Raw genomic sequence first — 23,940 nt, 5'->3', positions numbered from 1 at the left:
CCACCTATAGTCACTGAGAAATTTTCAAACTTCAAAAATTTAGTGCACGTTTGTGTGCAAAATATACCCTTTAGATACTGAAATGAAAAAGAACATTAAATTACTGAACTGATTTTAGCCATCACATGTTCCAGGTTCAGCTCTTTAAACAAGAATCGTAATTTTTGTGAAGGCACCTTTTTAAAGTTAGATGTACCTTTCCTTAGGCAGTGCTCTGCAGAACACCGGATCAAGTTTCACATTATCTAATTAGGTAACATCAAGACTGAAAACATTGGCTTGTGATGTTCTAAGAGAAAACTCACTTAATCCTCTTCAAGATGATTAGCAAGCAAACTATCTCTAGCATTCTTCTAACATCCTGGTCTGTACCATACAGATAAAAATTATTGTTTTTTCTAGCAACATTACTATGTGACTCAGCTTACATAAGGTTTTGTTTCTTTTTCTCATATCTTCTGTCACATAGACAACGTCAGACATGCAGGGCCAATTCCTGGTCCTACTGGTATGTCTATACTGCATTTAAAAACTAACGGCTGGCCCATGACAACTGACTCAGGTTTGTGGGGTTCAGGCTGACGGGATGTTTAACTGTGGTGTCGATATTCAGGCTCTGGCTGGAGCCCAGGTACTACAAGTCTGTGAGGGGCCCAGAGCTCGGGCAAGCCTGAACGTCTACACTGCAGTTAAACAGCTGCTTAGCCCGAACCTTGAGTCAGCTGGCACAGGCCAGGGGTGGCTTTCTAATTGCAGTGTAGACATATCCATTGAGAACAATGGCAAACTTTAACTGACTTCAAGTGGGACAAGAACCTAGCTCTAAGAACTCAGTCTTATCAAGGAACTGAGTACCTTCTGAAAGTGCTATGCAACATCAATTTTCACTGAAGCTAGTGACAGCTGAGGGTGCTCAAGACCTCTCAGAGGCACTCAGCACCTTGCAGAATTATACCCTTACTGGATTAGCCACCATCATGCATTTGAGATCTCTGTGTCAAAGCTCTAGAGAAACACACCGGTCTATGATAAAGGGTGACCTCTGCAACATAGCTAAACCAAAGCGGCTACAGTATAATGGTACATCTTGCACCGACAGTGTATTCAAATGGCATAGTTCGTTAAAATCCCATAAAAAACTTGAAGCACAACCCCCCAGAATTTCTGTCAAATGTATTCTTTAAACAGTTGTTTCTTGAAGAGGGTTTTAATTGGATTAGTACTCCTGCAATTTTGGTATGGTTCATAGGTAAATTTTCATTAGCAGATTAAGAAACTTTAATCACTAATGGTGAAGTTTAACCATTAACATGTACAGGAGACATAATTAACCATTCTACTCACACAGTAATTGTTCATTTATGAAATAATTTATTTGTGGTTCTGCACGTTTTTAATCTGGATTATAGATATTGCATTAACTTGTCCATTCCTTTAATCAATACCCTTTTAAGTTTAGATAATGCAAACCTCTATCATAATTTAGATGATTTATAGCGTTACTGAACTTGAATAAAGAATGCAGAGCCATAGAAATGCATACATCTTAAAAGATTAACAAAAAGTAGTTGATTAACAATGATGGCCTTTTTTAATAAAGGTGGAATGCAGTTGTACTCAAGGGGTGAGACTGGGCTCTGTTGAAGTCAATGGGAGTTTTGCCATTGACTTTGGTAGGGTCAGAATTTCACCAAAAATGTTTCAGCAATCTCTTAAATCATAAGTCAGTAGTGTTGCCAAAAAGTGTAGTACCTTCTATAGGTTTCACTCTGTGGAAAATATATAATAATAATTTAAACAGATTGCATGTCCTAAAAGGTTTATGAACACATTTTTGGTAGAGCTAATTTGTCCCATCAGCATTTAGTAAAAGTAAAGCAGTGCAAACGCTTTTGCTGGCTGTCTGGCATGTACAGTGACAGAAGATATGCTTACATGAAACTACCCTCCCTTCTCTTGATTGCTGGGAGGTATTGCCAAGCTGAGATACCTTAAATGTCTCACCACTGAGTGACTTCGCAGTCTGAGAGAAGTAGTAATTATTAAACTCTCAAAGAAAAATGTGCTTGCTTATTTATATTTTTGTCACAAGTAGAGAGGCAGGTCACTTACTGAACCTGCCTCTCACCATTTCTCTATGGAATGATATGCTTTCACTAGCATCAATTATAAACTGAACTGATAGAAGTGTTCCCTTTAAGACTGGAAAAGCTCTACATATCACAGTCTATACGTTTTCCTTCAGGTATTTTTCTTTTAGGTGTTTCCCTTTAATTCTCACCACCAATTTCACCCGTCCTAGAACGTTTTGGTTTGTTTGTTTGTTTATGTATTTTTTTATTTGATTTTAAGAATGCTGTTTGTATCTGCTCAGCTTTGGGAGGGGTCTTCCGTGCTGATGTGCAACATAACAGGCTCGCCGATAGTTCCATAGCTGAGGGTTCTTGTGGAAACTTCAGTTTTAAAGCTGGACTGTCCGTTGTCTGCTGACAGCTGGACTCCAGTACAGAAAGACGGTTTCAGTTTGAAGGAAGGTCCAGGTGAGGCTGCTGCTGCTGCTGCATGCACACCAGGGGTGGCTGCTGCAGTGCATGTCTCACTCACATGGAAAGAAATGTTAGATGGACCCACGGACTGCGCTCCTGTTACTCTGGATGCGGTCATGAACATTCCTTCAGGACGGTGCTCCTTGAACTTGCTGAAAAAGCTTTGCCTTGGTTTAGGAACAACAGGTCTCCCGAGATTTAGCAACACAGGCTTCCCCACCGTTGGTTCATTAATTTCTGTCTGGAGCACAGAGATCTCACAGGGTTTGTCTTCTGTATAGTTCTGATCATCACATCCATAGGTCTCACCTTCCTCAGGAAAGTAATCTTCAAGGTCTTCCAGAGTTAGCACTTTTCCATTGTGGGTCAGGATTTTCGGATCTCGGTTGCCAATGTCATCCATCTCTAGCTCCTCTGGCTCATCAATTATAACACTATCTTCCTCTGGAAGATCCTCATCTTGTACTGTGTCAGGTACACCCCCTTCAGCAGTCCAAGACTTATTTAACTCATCAGCTTCTTCCTTACCCCCTTGGCTCACCGGTGAAGGTGGAAGGTCAGGCTCACCTGTATCAGCTGTCTCCAAGCTAAAGACAAAGGGTTGACCCACACAGGCAAGCAGTGGGGAAGTATCTTCTGAAACATCGTCACTGCTTGCTTCCTGCATGCAGCTCTTTCCGTCAGTCCCATAGTCAATGAATGAACTACTTCCTAACTGTTCAGACCCACACTGAGAACTTATGTCTTCTTCACTGTTGACTGGAGCTCCTTCCTGGTCAGCTCCATATGCAAGAGTCGGAATGTCGACATCTGAAAGACTGTCTCTAGGCAGGGAAGACTTGGCTTGCTCCACTAATTTATTGTTGGAGTTGTTTGTGTTTGGGTCATCTTCAGAGGAACGCCTAGGTCTTGGGCCAGGCATAGTGAATGTCAATACTCCTGAATCATCTTTTTCTGGCTTTGCTGGGGAAGCTCCTCTTTTCTTTGTAGGCTTGGGTGATTTTTTCACCTTGAATTCTATTATTTCCTCCACTTCGACCCATTTGGGTTTTTGATCTTCCACCTTGGTTTCTACGACAACAGCTCTAGCTGCCGCTCCTTGTCTGTCCTCTGGCTCTGTCACAAAGAGCGTAGGGATGACAGTCTTCCGTGTGGCCTCTGGGTCATGCCTATGTATAGGCTGCCTGACCTTTGTCACATAAACTGGCTCTGGGGTCAGCAGCTCTGATCTTGGAGAGCGGGAGAGAGAGTAACCTGAAGGAGGACGGGCAGGAGATGTCTTTCGCTTTTGCCTTGGGGTCTTCACCACAGTTGTTATCGTTTCCTCTCTGATGATAAAAATGGTTGAAATGGAGTTTGCATGAAGCAAAAAATCATTCTGGGATCCACATTCCCTCAGCATACACCCATTGTGGACAAAGCCACCAAGGTGGAGTTAGTTTTGTGAGCACTCAGTTTTGTGAGCATTTAAGTTTCAGAGGGACACACACATACTCAACTCTCTTTCAGAATCAGGTTTTCTGTCGAGAGAGCTCTGCACTGTCCCATCCAAATTGTTTCCAAATCCATTCACACTTGGAGTGCACAGAAGCACATTGAGTATGTCCAGCTAAGGAGCTCTCTTTAGATGCCTGCTATATTGCATGCTGCTTCACTGACTAGTATCAATGATTTTCTTAGAACAGTAACAGTGTTACTTTGCAGTCATATAGCAGTTTCATTCAAAGATCCCCAAAAGGCACTCAACCCATTTTCCCTGATCCAGTCTTCTTGGGTGAAATCCTGGAACCAGTGAAGTCAATGACAAATATCCCATTGACTTCAACAGGGTCAGGAATTCACCTTTTATTTATAAATGTATTCTCTCTTTTTGTAGCTTAAAATGAATGGTCACAAAGAAAAGGTTTGTTTACCTATCAATCAACAGCATGGATCACAGATCTGCATTTTCACACACACAAAAGCAGTGTTAGAAGATCATTAAGCACAAGGGGGAAGTCAAGGAAAGGAAAGACAGTTGAAATATTTCCTGAAGAAGCTATTCATGCCAAGACATTAGTATTCCCTCTTGCCGTGTGTGCGTGTGCGCGCATTTATTTTTCTCTTTATTTTTACAGTAAAAATGATGATTGGCTAGCATACTGCACGAAACCTGATCCTACCCTCAGTGTGAGTTTTACCTACAAAGTACAGGATCAGGCCCATAATGCATGTTCACTATTTCTCAAATAATTTACCGGCTTTGCTGTAGGTACGGTGAGGTGCCCAGAACAACAGGGACTCCTGCACATTGAGGTCTATATTATCTGCACTTGGATACATACACACTGATGTCAATGGGATGCACCTATCCCAGGGCAGAATCTGACCTTAAACATGCTGCAGTACAGATTGGGATAATTATCAGCTTCCCCCAGACTTCTCAAACAAATCAGTCCTTTTCCCCTGACTTTTTCCTGTAGACGTAACATTGAAAAAGCCACAAGGAAAGCCACATGTAAAAATGTACATTCAGATAGCACAACAGCCTGGGTTTAAAGAGTCTCAGCCCCAAATGTAGAGGTGGCTGGTTCAGGGGAAACAGGAGAGACAAAGCCAAGTTTGTTTTTCATTGAGATACAGCCTCTAACATCGAGCGCAGAGCCAGAGGCCGAAAAGGAAGCAACTGAAAGATAAATAAAGAGGACTGGACCCAGGAAGGAATGAGTATGAATTCATATTTTCAGCCTCACCCCCCAGCTACACATGGCAGTTCCACGCCTCAGTCTATAGCAAGATGGGCCTGCTGTCACAAATTTATGCATTAACTTGCTCCATGTTGGTAAAGTTTGAACATTGCCATCCTCATAGATACATACTTAGGGCATGACTCATCTCCCATTGAAGGCTTCATTAAGCGTTGGGTCAAGCCCTGAGGTTTAACACAGTATTCTCTGTACAATTTACTTATCAGGACCTTAGTAATCAGTTTACTGAATGGCATTTTGTGTTGGTGGAATAATATTTAACAAAGTGTATTACTGCTGGAGAGAATGAGAAGACAATCTAAAAAGGAGAGAACTAGAACAAGATTGCTGACATCACCAGATGACTGAGAAGAAATCCAAAACAAAATGCTTTGTCCTTCTGTCTGCTGATATAGTGCAGCAGAGGCTCACAAAGGTAAAAGCTTTAAACTTTAAACTGTTGCATGGCCTGACGCCGAGCAATCCCTGGAAGAGCAACAAGGACTCCTTTTCTTGGGCTACTTCTGAATCTGTTATCTAAAACTGTGTCTTGGATAATCTCTAGTAACCCACTGGTATTTTACACACAGCACACAACCATTTGGTATGGACAGTAATGCTAGGGGTTCTGCTCCTTGCAGAAGTAAAATTTTAGCACCACTGCCCAAAGAGCCCAATCTAGCTGCCACTGAGGTCAAAGGAAAACAGCAGAAGGCAGCACCTCTTCCCCACTTTACCCATGTCTGTCTATTGGCTATTTAGTTTGAAGACTCTTAGGTGCCCAGATCTGTTGTCTTACACACCTACATGGAGCCACTGGTACTCAATGTGCTATATAAATGAATAGAAGACTATAAGGGTAGGCCCACTGCTCAGTGAGGAGGGGGAAACAGTAACGAGAGACTTGGAAATGGCAGAGATGCTTAATGACTTCTTTGTTTCAGTCTTCACTGAGAAGTCTGAGGGAATGTCCAATATAGTGAATGCTTACGGGAAGAGGGTAGGTTTAGAAGATAAAATAAAAAAAGAGCAAGTAAAAAATCACTTAGAAAAGTTAGATGCCTGCAAGTTACCAGGGCCTGATGAAATGCATCCTAGAATACTCAAGGAGTTAATAGAGGAGGTATCTGAGCCTCTAGCTATTATCTTTGGGAAATCATGGGAGACGGGGGAGATTCCAGAAGACTGGAAAAGGGCAAATATAGTGCCCATTTATAAAAAGGGAAATAAAAACAACCCAGGAAACTACGGACCAGTTAGTTTAACTTCTGTGCCAGGGAAGATAATGGAGCAAGTAATTAAAGAAATCATCTGCAAACACTTGGAAGGTGGTAAGGTGATAGGGAATAGCCAGCATGGATTTGTAAAGAACAAATCGTGTCAAACTAATCTGATAGCGTTCTTTGATAGGATAACGAGCCTTGTGGATAAGGGAGAAGCGGTGGATGTGATATACCTAGACTTTAGTAAGGCATTTGATACGGTCTCGCATGATATTCTTATAGATAAACTAGGAAAGTACAATTTAGATGGGGCTACTATAAGGTGGGTGCATAACTGGCTGGATAACCGTATTCAGAGAGTAGTTATTAATGGCTCCCAATCCTGCTGGAAAGGTATAACAAGTGGGGTTCCACAGGGGTCTGTTTTGGGACCGGCTCTGTTCAATATCTTCATCAACTATTTAGATGTTGGCATAGAAAGTACGCTTATTAAGTTTGCGGACAATACCAAACTGGGAGGGATTGCAACTGCTTTGGAGGACAGGGTCAAAATTCAAAATGATCTGAACAAATTGGAGAAATGGTCTGAGGTAAACAGGATGAAGTTCAATAAAGATAAATGCAAAGTGCTCCACTTAGGAAGGAACAATCAGTTTCACACATACAGAATGGGAAAAGACTGTCTAGGAAGGAGTATGGCAGAAAGAGATCTAGGGGTCATAGTAGACCACAAGCTTAATATGAGTCAACAGTGTGATACTGTTGTAAAAAAAGCAAACATGATTCTGGGATGCATTAACAGGTGTGTTGTAAACAAGACACGAGAAGTCATTCTTCCGCTTTACTCTGCGCTGGTTAGGCCTCAACTGGAGTATTGTGTCCAGTTCTGGGCACCGCATTTCAAGAAAGATGTGGAGAAATTGGAGAGGGTCCAGAGAAGAGCAACAAGAATGATTAAAGGTCTTGAGAACATGACCTATGAAGGAAGGCTGAAGGAATTGGGTTTGTTTAGTTTGGAAAAGAGAAGACTGAGAGGGGACATGATAGCAGTTTTCAGGTATCTAAAAGGGTGTCATCAGGAGGAGGGAGAAAACTTGTTCACCTTAGCCTCCAATGATAGAACAAGAAGCAATGGGCTTAAACTGCAGCAAGGGAGATTTAGGTTGGACATTAGGAAAAAGTTCCTAACTGTCAGGGGTAGTTAAACACTGGAATAGATTGCCTAGGGAAGTTGTGGAATCTCCATCTCTGGAGATATTTAAGAGTAGGTTAGATAAATGTCTATTAGGGATGGTCTAGACAGTATTTGGTCCTGCCATGAGGGCAGGGGACTGGACTTGATGACCTCTCGAGGTCCCTTCCAGTCCTAGAGTCTATGAGTCTATGAGAATATACAAGAATAATAAAACAAATAAAAGGTGGCATTCAGCTTTTGTTTATATGTATATTTCAGCTGATGTTTCATACAAGCTCATCATAATTTAACAAGGTACAAAGAATTCAATTATTAGTATCTGCTTTCATGTCCAAGCCATGAACTTGCTTCTAATAATGTCACATCTTATGTTATTGAGCCAGATTCTACCTTCTCAAACTCATGTGCAATTTCCACTGACGTCAGTGGGATCTGTGCTCATATAGCTGAAGGAAGAATTTGGCCCAGACTGAGTCTAAACGCTAGCGTTCCTGCTTTTTGAGAGGGATGGGAACATTTTTCAGGTTGTTACATTTTATAACACAAAATACCCAGAATTCGGATGGGATGGGAATGGACACACTTGCACGGCCAATAAACACAGGCTTGTTATTGGATCATGCGTAGGCAGCAAGTCAAAACATGACTGTTAAAAAAAAAACACTTACATGATGATGGTTTTCTTGGGCACTTTAGTCTCTTGTTCAGTGACTACAAAGAAAACAGTATGAACAGCATGGGGTTAAAGAAAGGCAAAAGCTGAAATGATTAAATTAACTTTGTTAAGTTAATCAAGAGAAACTTGAGTGAAAAAACACATGTATCATCCCATCCATGCTTTCTGTGGTTATCTGCAGTGTTATCCTTAGCGTCTCTGATCAGTACTGGGGATTCCCAATGTTGCCTATGCAAGGAATGGTTTTGAGCTGATGTGGATTCTTATGGAGACAATGTTATAAAACGAAAGGAACTGTTTTTTCCACCTTGATATCCTGGCATTTGTCTTTGGAAAATCAAAACTTCTGCAAGATACCATGTGAGAGATCAAAATCTGTCTCTGCAGGGAATATTCAGCAGAGCTGGAATCCTTTGACCTATGATTGTCATGTTTCTGGAAAAGGAGTTTCCTGGACTAAATAATCAGTCAGTTTTCAGGCTTCTGCAAACTGGATTAAAGATCCAAAGTTATCAAAATGAAAAAAAAATCATTATAGAAAACTAGCACAAAAAAGCCCCACAAAATGAGAGTCCATCTATATGCCTACAGCATGAATATGTCTGCTCCATCCATGCATATTAACTCTGTATAGTATCAGAGGGGTAGCCGTGTTAGTCTGAATCTGTAAAAGCAGCAAAGAGTCCTGTGGCACCTTATAGACTAACAGACGTTTTGGAGCATGAGCTTTCGTGGGTGAATATTCACCCACGAAATGCTAGTCTATAAGGTGCCACAGGACTCTTTGCTGCTTTTACTCTGTATAGCTCTCTATCTATGCCCCCAGTATAAAATACTGCTTAGAGGTGACTACATAAAGATTTCAGATAGGATAGATTAATCAAAGATTTTTTTTAAGTTAGAGATTTAATAAAAAAGGAAAAGCAAAGTGGTATAATGTTTCAAAAGCTAATAGAGATTTTCATCATTTTCTCTAGCAATTTGTTGGTACAGCATCATGACACCATATGAACTAGCCTGTATTTAATGCACTCAGAACTGTAGGTGGGATTTTGCAAAACAAGACCCCAAGCCCCACTCTTTTCAGTGACAAGTTAGTGAGCTTCTAAAAGGCTAAGTTTTTCTTTGAATTATATTTCCAGCAACCAGCTTAAGAAAGCAAATAAGCTCCAGTATTATTATTATTTAGTTTGTATAATTAAAAAAAACACTTAAAAGTGAACTGCAAAATTTTCATTGCAGTTTTCCAAAGAAAGCTGTTTATTGTCCCAAGTCATTATCTGTATAGTAACAATGGCTGCTGTCCAAAAATTAAAGTTACCAAAAGTTACTACACAGCAATATCGGAGATATCACAGATAGTTCCTGTTCAAAATACAGGGGGGGGGAATCTAATCTCTGATACATCTTTTAGCAAATCCCGAATCTTGAAATGGTCACCAACATATCTATACACTAAAAAATTCAAAATATATGTAAATTATAAGACAAGATATTTGAAATTTATTTTCACTGTCAGTTAATTTACAAGGGCCCTATCCTGCCATTGAGCTAAGTATGGAAATCCCACTGAGGTGAATGAGAATTTTGTACAGAAGTTGATATCAATATTCCATGTTTTCTCTGCTGGAGTGCTAGTTTCACAAGTGACTAAAAAAAAAAAGAGCAGGCGGCTGTTCCGTGCTGTCTTCCAGTTTCTGTTAAGCAAACACAAATGGCCAGCTTCTGCTCTCAGTGACACCTATGTAAATCTAGATTTTTTTTCATTAATTTTCAATGGAGTTACACTACATTTACACTGGCTTAAATGAGACCAGTTTTGGACTAGAATCTAGAATTTAGACTGTAGCTATTAAATATGGGAAGACATTATTTTCAAATGTTTTGTCTTCAAAATTCAATACAATTTTAAGCCTAGATATATATTTCATTAGTAACTTGGAAAGCTTTTGAAACTATTGAAAATTTGCTTTAAATGGAAGTTGGACTGGGCCCGTAAACAGTATTTTGCTTTTGCATCCATGTTAATAGAATCATGAACCCTTTAAGTCAAGATTCCCAAATAGATAAACAATTTGCATATAACAAACTAATAGAAATACTCCTCCAGATGGGACCTATTCTTCTAATTCCAATGGGGTTACTCCTGGTTTAAACCAAAGTAAGCAAATGAGAATCAGGTCCAATATATTTATGAAGATTAATTAGTGTGCAATAGATATACAATGTAAAGCAGGGGGTTGGACTAGATGACCTCCTGAGGTCCCTTCCAACCCTGATATTCTATGATTCTAAATAAATATATTTTATGAGGTTTTTTAACAGATACTGTATGTTGACTACTAGTTGATCGTTAAAAATGTATTTAAAGAGTATCCAAAATTGTCTAACAGAAAAGAACTGTATCAAATGTTCAGTTAGGAAATATCAATAAATATGTGTCATTAGTAACTGGTAATTTATTGAACTGCACCTTATTAAATCTAAATTAATACACTGGCAAGCCTAAATACACTGTTCTCTGGCCTTGCACACAATTCCTATTATCAATGTCTGATCTTGCACTCCTTCCAACTGACAACAGTCCCGGTCGTTCTGCATAACTCCCAACTGGTGTCAATGGAGATTCTGTATACAAAAGTTCTGCTGGACTGGGCACAAGAGCGCCAATCATAAATTAAATGGGGTATAGGGGCCATAAATATTTAAATTAAAACTTTAATTTAGTGCACGGCAGTTTATATAGATTCTCCGAGGTCTGATAGGTTCGAAGCAATCCCGTATGAAGGCTAGAACCACATGAAAGTAGGATGAGGGAATTCGGGAACATTCCTGCATCAGTACTATTTGTAGGATTTATCATTTCAACTTTTTTTGTAGCATTTTAGAAAAACAGCTTTGCAAAGCAGGAGATTCTGATAAGCAGATTAACAGCTCTAAGCATTAGGTTCAGCCAAAGACTCTATGTTTTTGTTAATATGTTAAACCAACAGCTCGCACATTATGAAAGGATTTGAGGAATGTGTTTGAAGGCAAATAGAACCTTCATAATTTTGAGATGCATGAAATATGATTTCCAATGTGATTTTTATTACAATCTGTAAGTTCCACCTTGTCCCCCTCTGAAAACAGTAATATTCCATTGCACAGGATGCACTGAGCCTGTATATCAAGAAAGATGATTACTGAATTTTCCTGATCCTTGGTGCTAATTTTACCAATTAACACATAATGTTACTCATTATTTTTTGTTTTTTACAAATCTAGCATCAACTGTTAAATCTAATTACACTGCAGACAAGTCACAAACAGAACAGAATTTTCTGAACTGCTTGGTATGAAATACAAATATTGTACTTTTTCTCTAAAGAAAAATAACTGGGGTTGGAAAAGCAAAGTTATAGCTTTAGAAGCCTTTACTTGGAAACAATACTGTGCGTTTGCTATGACTGAGATGTTCTTGTGCACAGTACAGTGCTGAACACATTGCCAGCCCGAAACTAAAAATAAACATCAATAATACTAGTAAATTAATAATAAGAGAACAATGAAAAAAATAATAATAACCCGATCTTCACTTTAAAAATGGAACTATTAAAAAGTCTAGGGAGCAAACCCACATTCTCTAGCTCTTGGGCAGGTCAGTGGGAAAAACAGAACTAAAAATACTTTGTACTTCTACAGCTATCTTGCCTTTGAGAATCTCAGAACACTTAACATTATTCTGTGAGACAGGTATTACCAGGTAAACTGAGGCACAGAGTGATTAAGTAACTTGCCAAAGGTCTTGCATGGAGCCAGCGGCAGAGGTAAGAATGGAACCCAGGAATCTAGATTCCCATTTCCCTGCTATAAACACGCTCCATCCCAGTGTTCACTCTTCTGCAAAATCTTGCTTATTTCCACTTGCGCTTATGATTATTCCTGCTAAAAAAAAGCTTTCCATTTGTCATCTCCTAGACTGTACCATGCTAGTCAGAGATGATGGGAATTCAATAACATTCAGAAATGTTGCAGTTTTGTTTTTAAAAGTGAGCTGATTGCAAGTTAGTGAACCTGGGTTGAATAATTTGCTGTATTACAATGTTAAACATGAAAGCTAGAGCCATGGTGAATCCGCATATCTTTAAAGATTTGCGACATCTAAATTAAGCAGCAAGGAGTTTGGTTGCAAAGCAGATATTCAACTTGAACTCAGACAGAAAGGTTCTCTCTCTCTCTCATTTTAACCCTACAAATAATTGTATGAAAGTCCTAAAATTCTTCCTGAATTTGGATTTCTGTTTTTAAATCAGTTCTCAGTTGACCTCAGTGCAGTGGCCAGGTGCTAGCTGAGGGCAGAATTTAACCCTACACATTGCAGGCTTGGTGCCTGGATTGCTAATTGTGCACAACAGGATTTACTAATTTAATACTGTGAGTAATAAACAATGTTTGGCTCAGTGAAATAAACAGAGGTAACAGTACAGAAAGGCAAGGAAAAGAAACAATGGCAACAAAAATTTCTGTGAGAGTCACAGGAAGAACTGGCAACAATCACACCATACAGCAAACTGCAAACAACTATTAAAATAGGCAAAACTCTTAGAAACAGTGCTGGTGTGTGGGAGTGGGCCAGGCCCAATGCCTGGTCTCCAGTGTAATAATATCACACTGTGATAGCTCATCTTCCTGCTGAAGTCACAAACAATAACATTGCCACCAATACGCAGAATCGTAAGGATGGAAAGAGATAGTTCTCATCAAGTCTGTCTGTCCTGCTGTTCTTTGCCAGGGGAGCCTGGCTTCCCAGCAGATATATCCAGATAGATTATTGGATGTTATATAACCAATAGTGCTTTCCTCAGTTATACATATAAGGCCAAATTCTTCTTTGGTGCACCTCCACTGAATGCAATGAAGATATTACAGGGATGACTTTGGCTCATTTTAACATTTTGCTCTGGAAGGCCCTGACCCATCTTTCAGTGACTAACCGGAGTTGGACTGGGACCTTACTTCCTTCGATAATGCTGGTTTGAACCCAATAACCACTAGTCACAACCAGTATCTCTCCAGTTTAAACAATGAATTGTTTTATTTTACAGTACTTCTGGTGCTCCCAGGCAATTGCCGTGTTAGATTTCTTCAATCAACGCCACCAAAAAAAATTACTTTATATGAACTATACAAATGTATGATATAAAAACATGAGTAATTCCCAGGTGAATTTAAATGCTTACAATGCTAAAAACTAAACAATACTTTTAGTGCAGTTTTGCAATTCTTACTTTTTATTATAACATTTTTCTCTAATTTGCTTTAAAGGTTAATAAATTGCAGTTTAGCCTGCTACAAGGTAAATGCACCAAGATATGCCACTCTGGTGGTGTTTTGTACATTTTTATCAGCATTCTGGGTTCAACACATTCGCTCTCTGAGTAGGGCATATTATGGAGACAGCACCCCTCCAGCCGATTAAGTTATGATATTGATAATCCCAATAAAGTTCTCCCCTGCAGTCCTCAAAGATTTGTTCACCATAATACAAGGCCGCAAAGGAAGTGAGCATAAAGCAGAGGAAAATAATTATGTGAGTATGTATGAGATTACCGGCGTTTCTATAAGGATTCAGAAGCTAGGGGAACTAATGAATATATTCCAACTTTTCTAGGTCATTAGAAACAGATAATGATTCCTGTTATAACATAGTCCCAGATTTGGACCTTAGCGTCCAAAATATGGGAGTTAGCATGAAAACCTTCAAGCTTAGTTACCAGCTTGGACCTGGTAAAGCTGCCACCACCCAAAAAATTAGAGTGTTTTGGGGCACTTTGGTCCCCCAAAAAACCTTCCCTGGGGGGACCCCAAGACCCAAATTCCTTGAGTCTCACAAGAAAGGGGAATAAACCATTTCCCTTCCCCCTCCTCCTTTCCAGGTGTTCCCTCCCTGGGTTCCTGGAGAGGTACACAGAAGCAAGCTCTGTGAATTTAAACAGAGGGACTCCACCCTCCCTATTTCCAGTCCTGGAAACGCAAGTACTTCCCTCTTCACCCAAAGGGTATGCAAAGTCAGGCTTAGTAAATCTAACAAAGAGATTTTCCCCCTGACTTCTTCCTCCCACCAATTCCCTGGTGAGTTGCAGACTTAATTCCCTGGAATTTCCCACTAAAGAAAAACTCCAACAGGTCTTAAAAAGAAAGCTTTATATAAAAAGAAAGAAAAAGTACATTAAAATGGTCTCTCTGTATTAAGGTGACAAATACAGGGTCAATTGCTTAAAAGAAAAATGAATAAACAGCCTTATTCAAAAGAACACAATTTCAAACACTTTAGCAACTACACACATGTAAATACAAAAGAAAAAAAACAATAACCCTATTGTTTTATGATTTTTGTACTCACAACTTGGAAACAGAAGATTAGAAAGCAGGAGACAGAAAAATCCTTCCCATAGCCGAGAGGGACAGACACAAGACAAAAAAACAAAGGACTCAGACACAAACTTCCCTCCACCCAGATTTGAAAAAGTCTTGTTTCCTGATTGGTCCTCTGGTCAGGTGTTTCCGGTTACTCCTTTCCAGGTGAAAGAGACATTAACCCTTAGCTATCTGTTTATGACAATTCCAAACAGGCTAAATAAATGATAGACCTGGACACTAATCTGGGTAGCCTATGGTTTCTGACTCCCCACATTAACACTAGCTTCAAGGCAAACGGAATTGTCGAGAGTACGCTTTCTCCCAGTCATGGCCTGCATTGAAATCCTGAGTGCTGGCAATATTCAAATGCCAGGGATGTGAAAAAGTGCTTACTTACCTGTGACTCTTGTTCGTCAAGCTGTGTTAGGCACATATACATTCCTTTATAGCTGTATGTGAGCCCAATGCACTCGAGCCAGAGACTTTTGCCAGCAGTACTATTAAGCAATGCAAGTGGCCCTTCTCTCATGTGATCAGAGCAGAGAACGCAGGCGTACAGCTATCACCTCCCTCTCCATTACATTGCACTGTCATGTATCTCACTCCTGAAGTAGCAGGGAAGGTCATGGAATGTATATGTGCACAACACATCTCCAAGAACAACAATTATTGTACAGATAAGGAACCATTTTTTCTCCCCAAGTGATGGTGCATGTACACATTGCCCGGGAGGTGACTCACCAGCAGTTTCCCCACAGATGGTGGGACTGCAGATTACTTGAAAAGAGACTGCAACACCAAGTTGCCAATGCTGATGTCCTCTCAGGAAGCCTGTGTAATAGCATGGTGTCTGGGGAAGGTATGTACCCATGATCATGTTGCTGCTTTGCATGTCCCATATAGAAATGTTGCTTAAAAAGGCTGATGAAATGGAATGAACCCCAGTTGAGTGTAGTTATCCTTCATGGAATGGAGACCGTAGCAAGATCAAAGCAAAGACTGATGCAGTCAGAAATCCAATGTGAGATACGCTGAGCTGCAAATGATTCTCCCTTGAGTCTTTCACCACAGGTTACAAAGATTCTGGGGCAGGATCTGAAAGATTTGTATGGTCTATGTAAAATGCCAAAACCCTACAAACATCTAAGGTGTGACGTTTTCACCAGTCTTGAAAGTATGGGGTTTCAGGAAGAATATTGGGAAATGAATAATCTGATTAAAGTAGAAGGTTGATACCACTTTTGGCATAAACATAGAGTGCAGCCTAAGGGAAACATTATCTTTGCGGAAAACTGAGAGAAGGGTCAGCTAAGAGTGCTAGAAGTACTGAGACTCTCCTAGTAAGAGGTAATTGCTAACAAGAATTCTGTTTTCACTGATAATAGTTTAAGGGATGATGTTGCCAGAGGTTCAAAGGGGGGACCCATTAAATGGGTCAGAACTAGATTCAGATCCCACAGAGGTACCAGATTGGACATGAGAAGGTGCACATTAACAACACCCTTTAGAAATCTGGAAGCCAAGAGATGCAAAAAGATAGAAAAGTCATCCGCTACAAAATGTACTGCACAGACAGATGCCAGATGGATTCTCAATGAACTGAAAGGCCAGAAAATTTTAGATGTAGTAGGTAGTCTAGTATGTGTCTAACCACTATGAGATTTGGTGATAAATGGTGAGATTCCACCCAGATCAAAAACCTTTTCCATTTCACTGCATAGGTCACTCAGGTGGAATCCATTCTGTGGCTTACCAAGATCGTGTGGACATCTCAGGAGCATAATCTCTCCTAATTACTCAACCAGAGATCATCCATGCGGTGAGGCAGAGAGATTGCCAGTTGGGATGCAGAGACATTGGTTTTGAGACAGGAGATTGTCAACAAGGGGTAAAGTTATGAGTGACCGAATGGAGAGTCGGTGTAGGTACATGAACCAGTACTATCTTGGCCAGGCCGGCGCTACAAAGATTATGGTTGTCTTATCTCTTTTTAGTTTTTTGATCACCCTCAAAATGAGAAGGACCGGAGGCAATGCATACAGCAGATGGCTCGATCAGGCAAGAAGGAAGGCATCCATGACAGAGCCCAGGCTGTGGCCTGCTCTGAGGCAGAACTTCCTGCATTTGTTGTTCAGGCTGGTCTGTTACTGAATATTCCAGACAGAGATGCCTCATTAGCTGAGGCTGGCTTTGTAAGAAAAGGCTCCTGACTAACTGTGGCTATGAGGGAGACAAGACTTTCAGGGGCTGCTCATTTCTCTGGCCACGAGCAGTATGTCGTCCTCAAGAAATGGTAGGCTCCAGGAGTATGACTCCAGATGGCGAGTTTCTTGCCTTCCTCCCATGTTTCTCTCTCTCTTCTTTAGTGCTCTTCTGTAACAAGGATTACAGCCCTGCATACAGGGGTGCTGGAGCAATTTTTATAGTGGGGGTGCTGAGAGCCATCGAACCAAACTGTAAACCCTGTATATAATGGAAACCACTTCAAGTTGCCAGGGGGTGCGGCAGCACCCTCAGTACCCCTAGTTCCAGCTTTTATGCCTGCATATAGCACATTGTTTGAATTCTGGGGATTTCTCCATACTAAACCCCCAAATGAAAGAACTAACTACTAATAAACTAAACTATACTAAACTGTCTTAAGCCTAAACTATCATTAGAACCACATACATTTAGAGAAATCTCTTTCTAGAAATCGGCTAATCGAAGCTAAAGAGCCACAGGGAACTCCCAACTCTCGCCACAGAAGGAACTCAGAGGGAGACAGTGGCCATGCCCCTTTTATGCCGTCAGCTCTGAGCATGAGGGAAGCAGGGGACACGTGCCCTCTGGTGATGCTGCTGGCAAAAGTCTCCTACTTGAGTGCACTGGATGCACAGACAGCTACGGTGGAATGTATCTATGCACAATCACTGAAAGGAGAAAATAAGTTCTGTAGCTGTTTGCAAACCTCTGACATTCAGTGCTGCCTAAGCACAGTTATGAAGGGTGCAGTTTGTATTCTTTATATATTCCTGGTAGAAAAAATTCAAAGAACAAGATAACTTAGGGCAGCAGCCCTCTTAAGGAATGAAGAGAAAGATCTCTCCACTGGAGTTCTTACCAACTTAAGTTAAATAAACAAACCAAAAACACTCCTAAAAAAGGAATGGATTCCATGAACATGTGATGTTTAATATCAATGTATCACTTGCTAACAGGTAAATTAATACCTATTCGCACTTGTGCTTGGAAACCCAGCTGATCCATCAGATGTATTTCTTTGATAATTCCACATGTTCTCATGTGTCATTTTAGGAGGCCAGTGTATTTCTGCTGGGCTTTAGTTACTGAGCCCTGTCTTCCCTCGGTGTAGCTCATATCACATTCTGCCTCTAGACTGAAACACCACTATTGCTAGTTCAAATGGAAAGAATCAAAAAATCACCAGAATCAGTGGCAGCAAAATAAACCCCTGGCTTGCTCCTCCTTTGCCATTTAATGCATTCCACAAACGCTATACAATAAGACAATTCATGGATTTCATCAGTTTGGAAATCAACTAAGTACGTGATAGGTATACATGATCTGCAGTATACGCATACACACATACATGGACATACAGACACATGTACGCTGACAATCAACATGAATAAGACTGTATGATAAGATGGCAAATATATTCAACCCTCAAGAAGATGACTTTAGGTAATTCAATGGTATACTTACAGAGCTGGCAAAGGGTCATACCTTCTATAGTAATGGCTTGGTCTCCTCTCTTCTCCTGGGCCAGTAATGCTGCACTCTGCTGGCAAAGATCCGCTCCACTCCTTGCTGTGCCTAATCTGTTCATCAGCTAACAAGAATCAAGCAATACTCAGTAAAATGTAGGATACTTTTATACAGTCAATCTCCATTTACCCTGCTGCAGCCAAGGCCATATGTGCAATACAGGACTGCATAAATGGCTCAACTGAATCCAAGGGGCAAGATTCAAGTAACTTCAACAGAAGTCAGCTGAATCCAGCAGTTGAAGAATCTGGCCCTTGGGAAGTATACTCATGAAGCAGATCCCTTGAGTGTGCACATCTCAGATCAGTGCAATTTATGTTACTACTTTACTACTAAGGATTTACTACTGACTTAGTACAAAAAATGAAGTGCAATTTCTTTTTTCAAGTAGTTGAAATTGAGTAGTTGATTTGGAATCTAAACTCAGCTCTGACTCTGCTTTCCAAACTGCCTCGTTTTGATATTATTTGATAAACCAAAATCTCAGATCAGCGTATCCCCAAACAGTTGGGCCCATCCCTCCCTTGTTTTGAGCTTCTTGGTACGTTGCATGTAACACTTCAGATACAATAACACTCAAAATCTGTCCCCAGAGAAGAAATTCTTACATTATGATGAGCCAAACAGCAGCAGTTGAAATCTGTTTGAACTTACTTCACATTCATAGTGTCCTATGTCCTCCTTAGAAGCATTTTTGATCACCAAGACTAACACACCACTCCGTGGCTCACTGAAAGTCTGGTATTTATTGATGTCTGTCAGCAGGGCACCATCTTTATACCACCTGTGCAAGGAAAATAGTGAGTCTAAGGCAAAATGTGACATTTCAGTGAGTCAGTCGCCCATCAACCCAGTGGGCAGAGCAACGCACTCCCAGGTGGGAGATACAAGTTTAGGTCCCAGCTGGGCCTCACACTTTCTGCATTTTTCAGGGATGTGAATCACCGTGGAGGGATCACACTCATCCCCTGTGGAAAAACAGAGTCTTACTCATGAAACGCGTCAAGCCAATGCATAGGGCAGCACTGCCAGTCTTCAGAGGATGCTATCCTGAGCTTTCCACTGCTAGAGAGAATGTCATGATGGACTGCCCAGAACACTTGGTTGGTGAAGTGAATGCATGCTGGGTGATGACAGTTAAAGGAACCCAAAATATACATCAGCACATTAATCTGATAGTGTCCCATATCAATTGTTATTTGCAGGTTTTTCCCTCTCACACAATTGCTACAATAAATTGCATGAAGAAACCACCCAAACGTTTGGCTTCTGTCAAGAAATAACTTCAACAACTGACCTGATCTGAGGATAAGGTGCTCCTTCAATGGTGCAGGTAAACTGAGCATCTTCGTCTTCAACATAATAAGCATTTCTAACCTTGTTCACAAACCTTGGAGGCACTAGAAAATAAGAATAAACTTAAGAAACATGACAGCAGTCAAAACATACAACACAGGTCTGTGGCTTGACTGGATCACTCCCATTGGTAGCAGAATGCAACCAACAAAGAGATCTGACTTTCTGATTCACTATTCCTAAGCTATCAGAGGGAGCTTCAAAGAGGACACGCCAGGAATGTAATGCAGAACTGCCTGCGTGTTTTAATGCACATACCTAGTATATTACACAGCAGGGAAGTCGTGACTAGTACTTTAAAACAATGTATCTGTATAGGACTTTACCTTGAACAAGGATCTTTCCGAGTGTACTGGCATTACCAGCCGGACTGGTGGCAAAGCACATGTACTGTCCTGAGTCAATACCCGTCAGAGTGTCCAGGATTAGTGTGCAAGAACCATCAGGATCTTCTATTATAATGTGATGGGGATCCATCTCCACTGGTTTGCCATCTTAAAAATAAAAGAAAGAAAAATCCCTCCTTAAATGCAGCATCAGTTTAGTACCAGTTTACATCCTCTGTTAGGGAACTGCACCCTTTTCTTCCACCTTGGACCCTGGCTATCCCCAGGATTGGGAAAGGCATGGAGGTAGGGGCTTAGAGCTGTATTTGCCTCTCTGAAAACAGCTGCATATTGCATAAGGTCAGAGTAGCTGAAGAATGAGCTCTTCATGTTCCTTCCCTGCAATGTACCCTGGGAACATAGCCAAGGAGACACTGTCTCCACCGTGAGCTAAATCCTGATCTCAATGGGCACTGCAGGTGCTCATCACCTGCCATGCTTTGTCCTCATGTAAACACGAAAACTCTCCCGAAGTCTGTCCTGTGTGGTGAGGTATCTCGTTGACTATGGCGTGTTGTAAAAGGAAAAGACTTAAATGCACTGAGAGGCACGTGAAACAGCTTTGTATTGAGTGTGAACTTTCAGCAAAGATGTTTTCACTGCAAGTAAAAACTGTAATTATAATATAAACAATATCAATACTCACACCTTCTTGTCAACTGTTTCAAATGAGACACCCTTCACTACATTTGCCTCACTAGCACTAAAAAAGTGATTTTTCCTCCCTTGGTATTCACCCCTTCTTGTCAGCTGTTGAGAATAGCCCACTTCCACCTTAATTGAACTGGCTCGTTAGCACTGACCCCCCCCCACTCGGTATGGCAATTCCCATCTTTTCATGAGCTGTGTATTTATACCTGCCTTTGTATTTTCCATTCCATGCATCCGATGAAGTGGGTTTTAGCCCACAAAAGCTTATGCCCAAATAAATTTGTTAGTCTCTAAGGACTCTCACAAGGACTCCTCGTTGTTTTTGCTGATACATACTAACATGGCTGCCCCTCTGAAACCTGTAATTTTAATGTTGCTGGGAAAACATGTGATTCAGTTAAATGATCAGCTACCAAGAAGCTAGTATGGAGCAGTGTGAGTGCCATGTAAACTAGGAGTGTGTATCTCATGACAACACGATGCTGACTATACCTTTATACCAAGCGACTACTGGCTTAGGCGCTCCTGTTACTTTGCAAGCCAATTTGACAGTTTCACCCAGCTCAGCTGTACAGTCAGCCAGTTCTTCCTCAAAATACGGAGGAACTGAAAGAAGAGAGATTTATTAGGCATTTTTAGTGGTTCTGTCTGAAGAATGACTAATGCAATGAAGAAAAAGGACACACAGGACAGCTGATTTTTACAAACCTTGAAGTTTCAACATGGGATATCTGAAATGGAGAGTTCATTAACCAAGAGGTTCTAATGACTTCATGGCGTTACAAATTGTTTGGGGATAAACAGATATCACTGTGTGTTGGCTAGTGATTTTAGACCTGGGGGAGCAGGAATGCTGAGTTTTATCCCTCATTCTGCCTCGCTCTATAGCCTTGGCAGTTCCTTAGGCCAAGATTTTTCAAAACTGACTAGTGGTTCTGGGCACTTCCATTTTTGACTGCCCAATGTGAGACACCTTAAAGGATCCTGGTTTTCAGAAAATGCTGAGCACCCAAAATGTATTCCTGCTTCTTTCCCCACTAGTTTATTCTACACTGAGTACTGTTCAAACACTTTACGTTTTGACTTCTATGTATATCAAGAAGTCGTATAAAAATAATTTGGAAGTCTCACTTTATACGAACAGGTTATTAGTAAAAGTTAAAATACCCAGCCTTGTTTTCTGTGCAAATGTAGTAGAAATAGAAGCCAAATTTTCTTAGGCTCCATCTGTAATATATGCAAGTGTAGGTGCACATTCAGTAGCTTACTAAATATGCTATAAACCCATTGCATGCAATTACGCATAGTTTGTGAATGCAATCTGGACACTTGGGATCTCATTCAAAGCCCATTGAAATCAAAAGGAGTCTTTCCATTGACATCAATAGGCTTTGGATCAGGTTCTGATTCAGCTCCCATTGACATCATTTTCAAAATACCCACAGATTTGATTGGTGCATGTTTGGGCCCTTTTCACCAAATTTTGTTCTCGGTTAACTGCCTATAACCCCTTTGAAATCAACAGCACGGGTTGGTTGGGATCAGGTGTCCCAGATCTATTTCTACTGCTGACTTTTAGTCTTTGTTACAGAGGTTTTAGCAGCTGTATTCCCCCACCAAATTATTTATTACATCTGGTTATTATGGGCAAGGACTGAACCGAAACCCTTAAACTTACGGTATGTCTACACTAAAAAAATAAGTCTGAGGTCTCATATTAGGTCAACTTACAGCCTACAGACTTACTGTTCTATTATTAGGTGCCAGCTAATCCCCCATTGCCATTGCAGAGTTGTTGCCTAGAATACACTGGGCCTGCTTCTCATTGACACCAAAAGGGCATTAGAGTGAGTGTAAATGTAATTTACACCCGTTGAAGACTCCTTTACACTGCCTGAGCCATGAAAAGTGATCTATGTGTAAACGAGAATTTGGTCCACTATGGAGCGCTTTGTGCTATTTACCTAATGGTAGATAGCAAACAGGCAGCTTAAAGTCTGACACCTGTGAATTATTATGTTAAAACTACCTTCCTTGGGTCAGTGATGTGCATCTTCACCAGGAGCCCGTCCCACCAACCTAAGAGGGGCAGAGTGGGGAGCTGAGAGCCCGGTCTCTCAGCTCTGCTGGCAGCTCCCGGCTGGGAGCCTGGCAGCTCCCCACAGGCTCCTGGAGGGCTGTTCCCCACCCCTCTGCTCACTGTTCCCAGTGGGGACCTGGGAGTGGAGAAGGGGAGAAGGGTCCAGCTGTCCTGCCTTCTCATCCACCCCTCTCCCCCTGCTCCCAGCCAGGAGCAGAGCAGCCATGTCAATTTCATGGTTCAGGGAGCCCTGACATTGACAAGGCTGCCCGGCTCCCAGCTGGAGTGGAGTCCAGCTGCCCAGCTGTCCAAGAGAGCTGGGGGCTGTGGGGCATTAGTTGCCTGGCTTTCCTGTGAATTTCACAGGTCCTGCCGTGAAATTGACATGACAGTCAACAGCCAATGTCAGGGACATTGTCTACACAGACACTGTGTTGCCCTAACTACACCAACGTAAGACTTGCACCTCTCATGGAGGTGGAGTTATGATGCCGGTGTAGCACAGCACTTGCATCGGTGGGAAGAAGGCTGTCATGTAGACCCTGACATATTTAGACCAGCCTGTAGTTAAGCTTCAGAGGTGTAACGCTGGCCGTGATGACTCTCTCCTTCCTGCAGAGTTAATCTTAGCAGCAAAGCCATTCATCACTTGCACTTCTGAACTGGAGAGACATCAATTAGTTTTAGCAGAGGTTCAATCAATCTTTCTGACTATACTCACTCCACACAGGCAGGCTGATACGTTGCTGTATACCACTGATTTCCTTCACCCAGGAGTTCTTGATGATGACTGTACGAGCTTGAAGTAGGTACTTGCGGACAGAATCTTCTCGCTCATGCCAGATCTCAAAGGCCCGGTCATCTCCTTCCACCAGGTCGTTCACATCTATGTGGGATAGCTGGGTGACAGGGAGGACAGTAAGAAAGT

The 23,940-nt window shown here is 41.2% G+C and overlaps 2 protein-coding genes across 51 annotated transcripts in view; one reads left to right on the top strand and one right to left on the bottom strand.

Annotated features, from left to right (window-relative positions):
• LOC127045875 (5-beta-cholestane-3-alpha,7-alpha-diol 12-alpha-hydroxylase) overlaps nucleotides 1–23,940 on the top strand; it is a 331,656-nt gene that overhangs the window by 72,675 nt on the left and 235,041 nt on the right. The gene's annotated exons all lie outside the window — the stretch shown is intronic.
• Nucleotides 1–23,940, bottom strand: part of OBSCN (obscurin, cytoskeletal calmodulin and titin-interacting RhoGEF) — a 301,886-nt gene that overhangs the window by 53,507 nt on the left and 224,439 nt on the right. For all 50 annotated transcript variants that reach the window (XM_050942340.1, XM_050942350.1, XM_050942329.1 and 47 more), the window contains 6 exons: nucleotides 23,734–23,911; nucleotides 21,425–21,538; nucleotides 20,222–20,389; nucleotides 19,837–19,939; nucleotides 19,194–19,323; nucleotides 18,498–18,603 (listed from right to left, as the gene is read on the bottom strand). In XM_050942340.1, coding sequence (XP_050798297.1) covers nucleotides 18,498–18,603; nucleotides 19,194–19,323; nucleotides 19,837–19,939; nucleotides 20,222–20,389; nucleotides 21,425–21,538; nucleotides 23,734–23,911 — 799 coding nt within the window. The remainder of the gene's footprint in view (nucleotides 1–18,497; nucleotides 18,604–19,193; nucleotides 19,324–19,836; nucleotides 19,940–20,221; nucleotides 20,390–21,424; nucleotides 21,539–23,733; nucleotides 23,912–23,940) is intronic.

The sequence above is a fragment of the Gopherus flavomarginatus genome, chromosome 2 (genome assembly GCF_025201925.1).
Source record: "Gopherus flavomarginatus isolate rGopFla2 chromosome 2, rGopFla2.mat.asm, whole genome shotgun sequence".
In the NCBI taxonomy this organism is placed as follows: Eukaryota; Metazoa; Chordata; order Testudines; family Testudinidae; genus Gopherus; species Gopherus flavomarginatus.
Note: the sequence above shows the minus strand (reverse complement) of the source record. Positions and strands in the feature narration are given on the sequence as shown.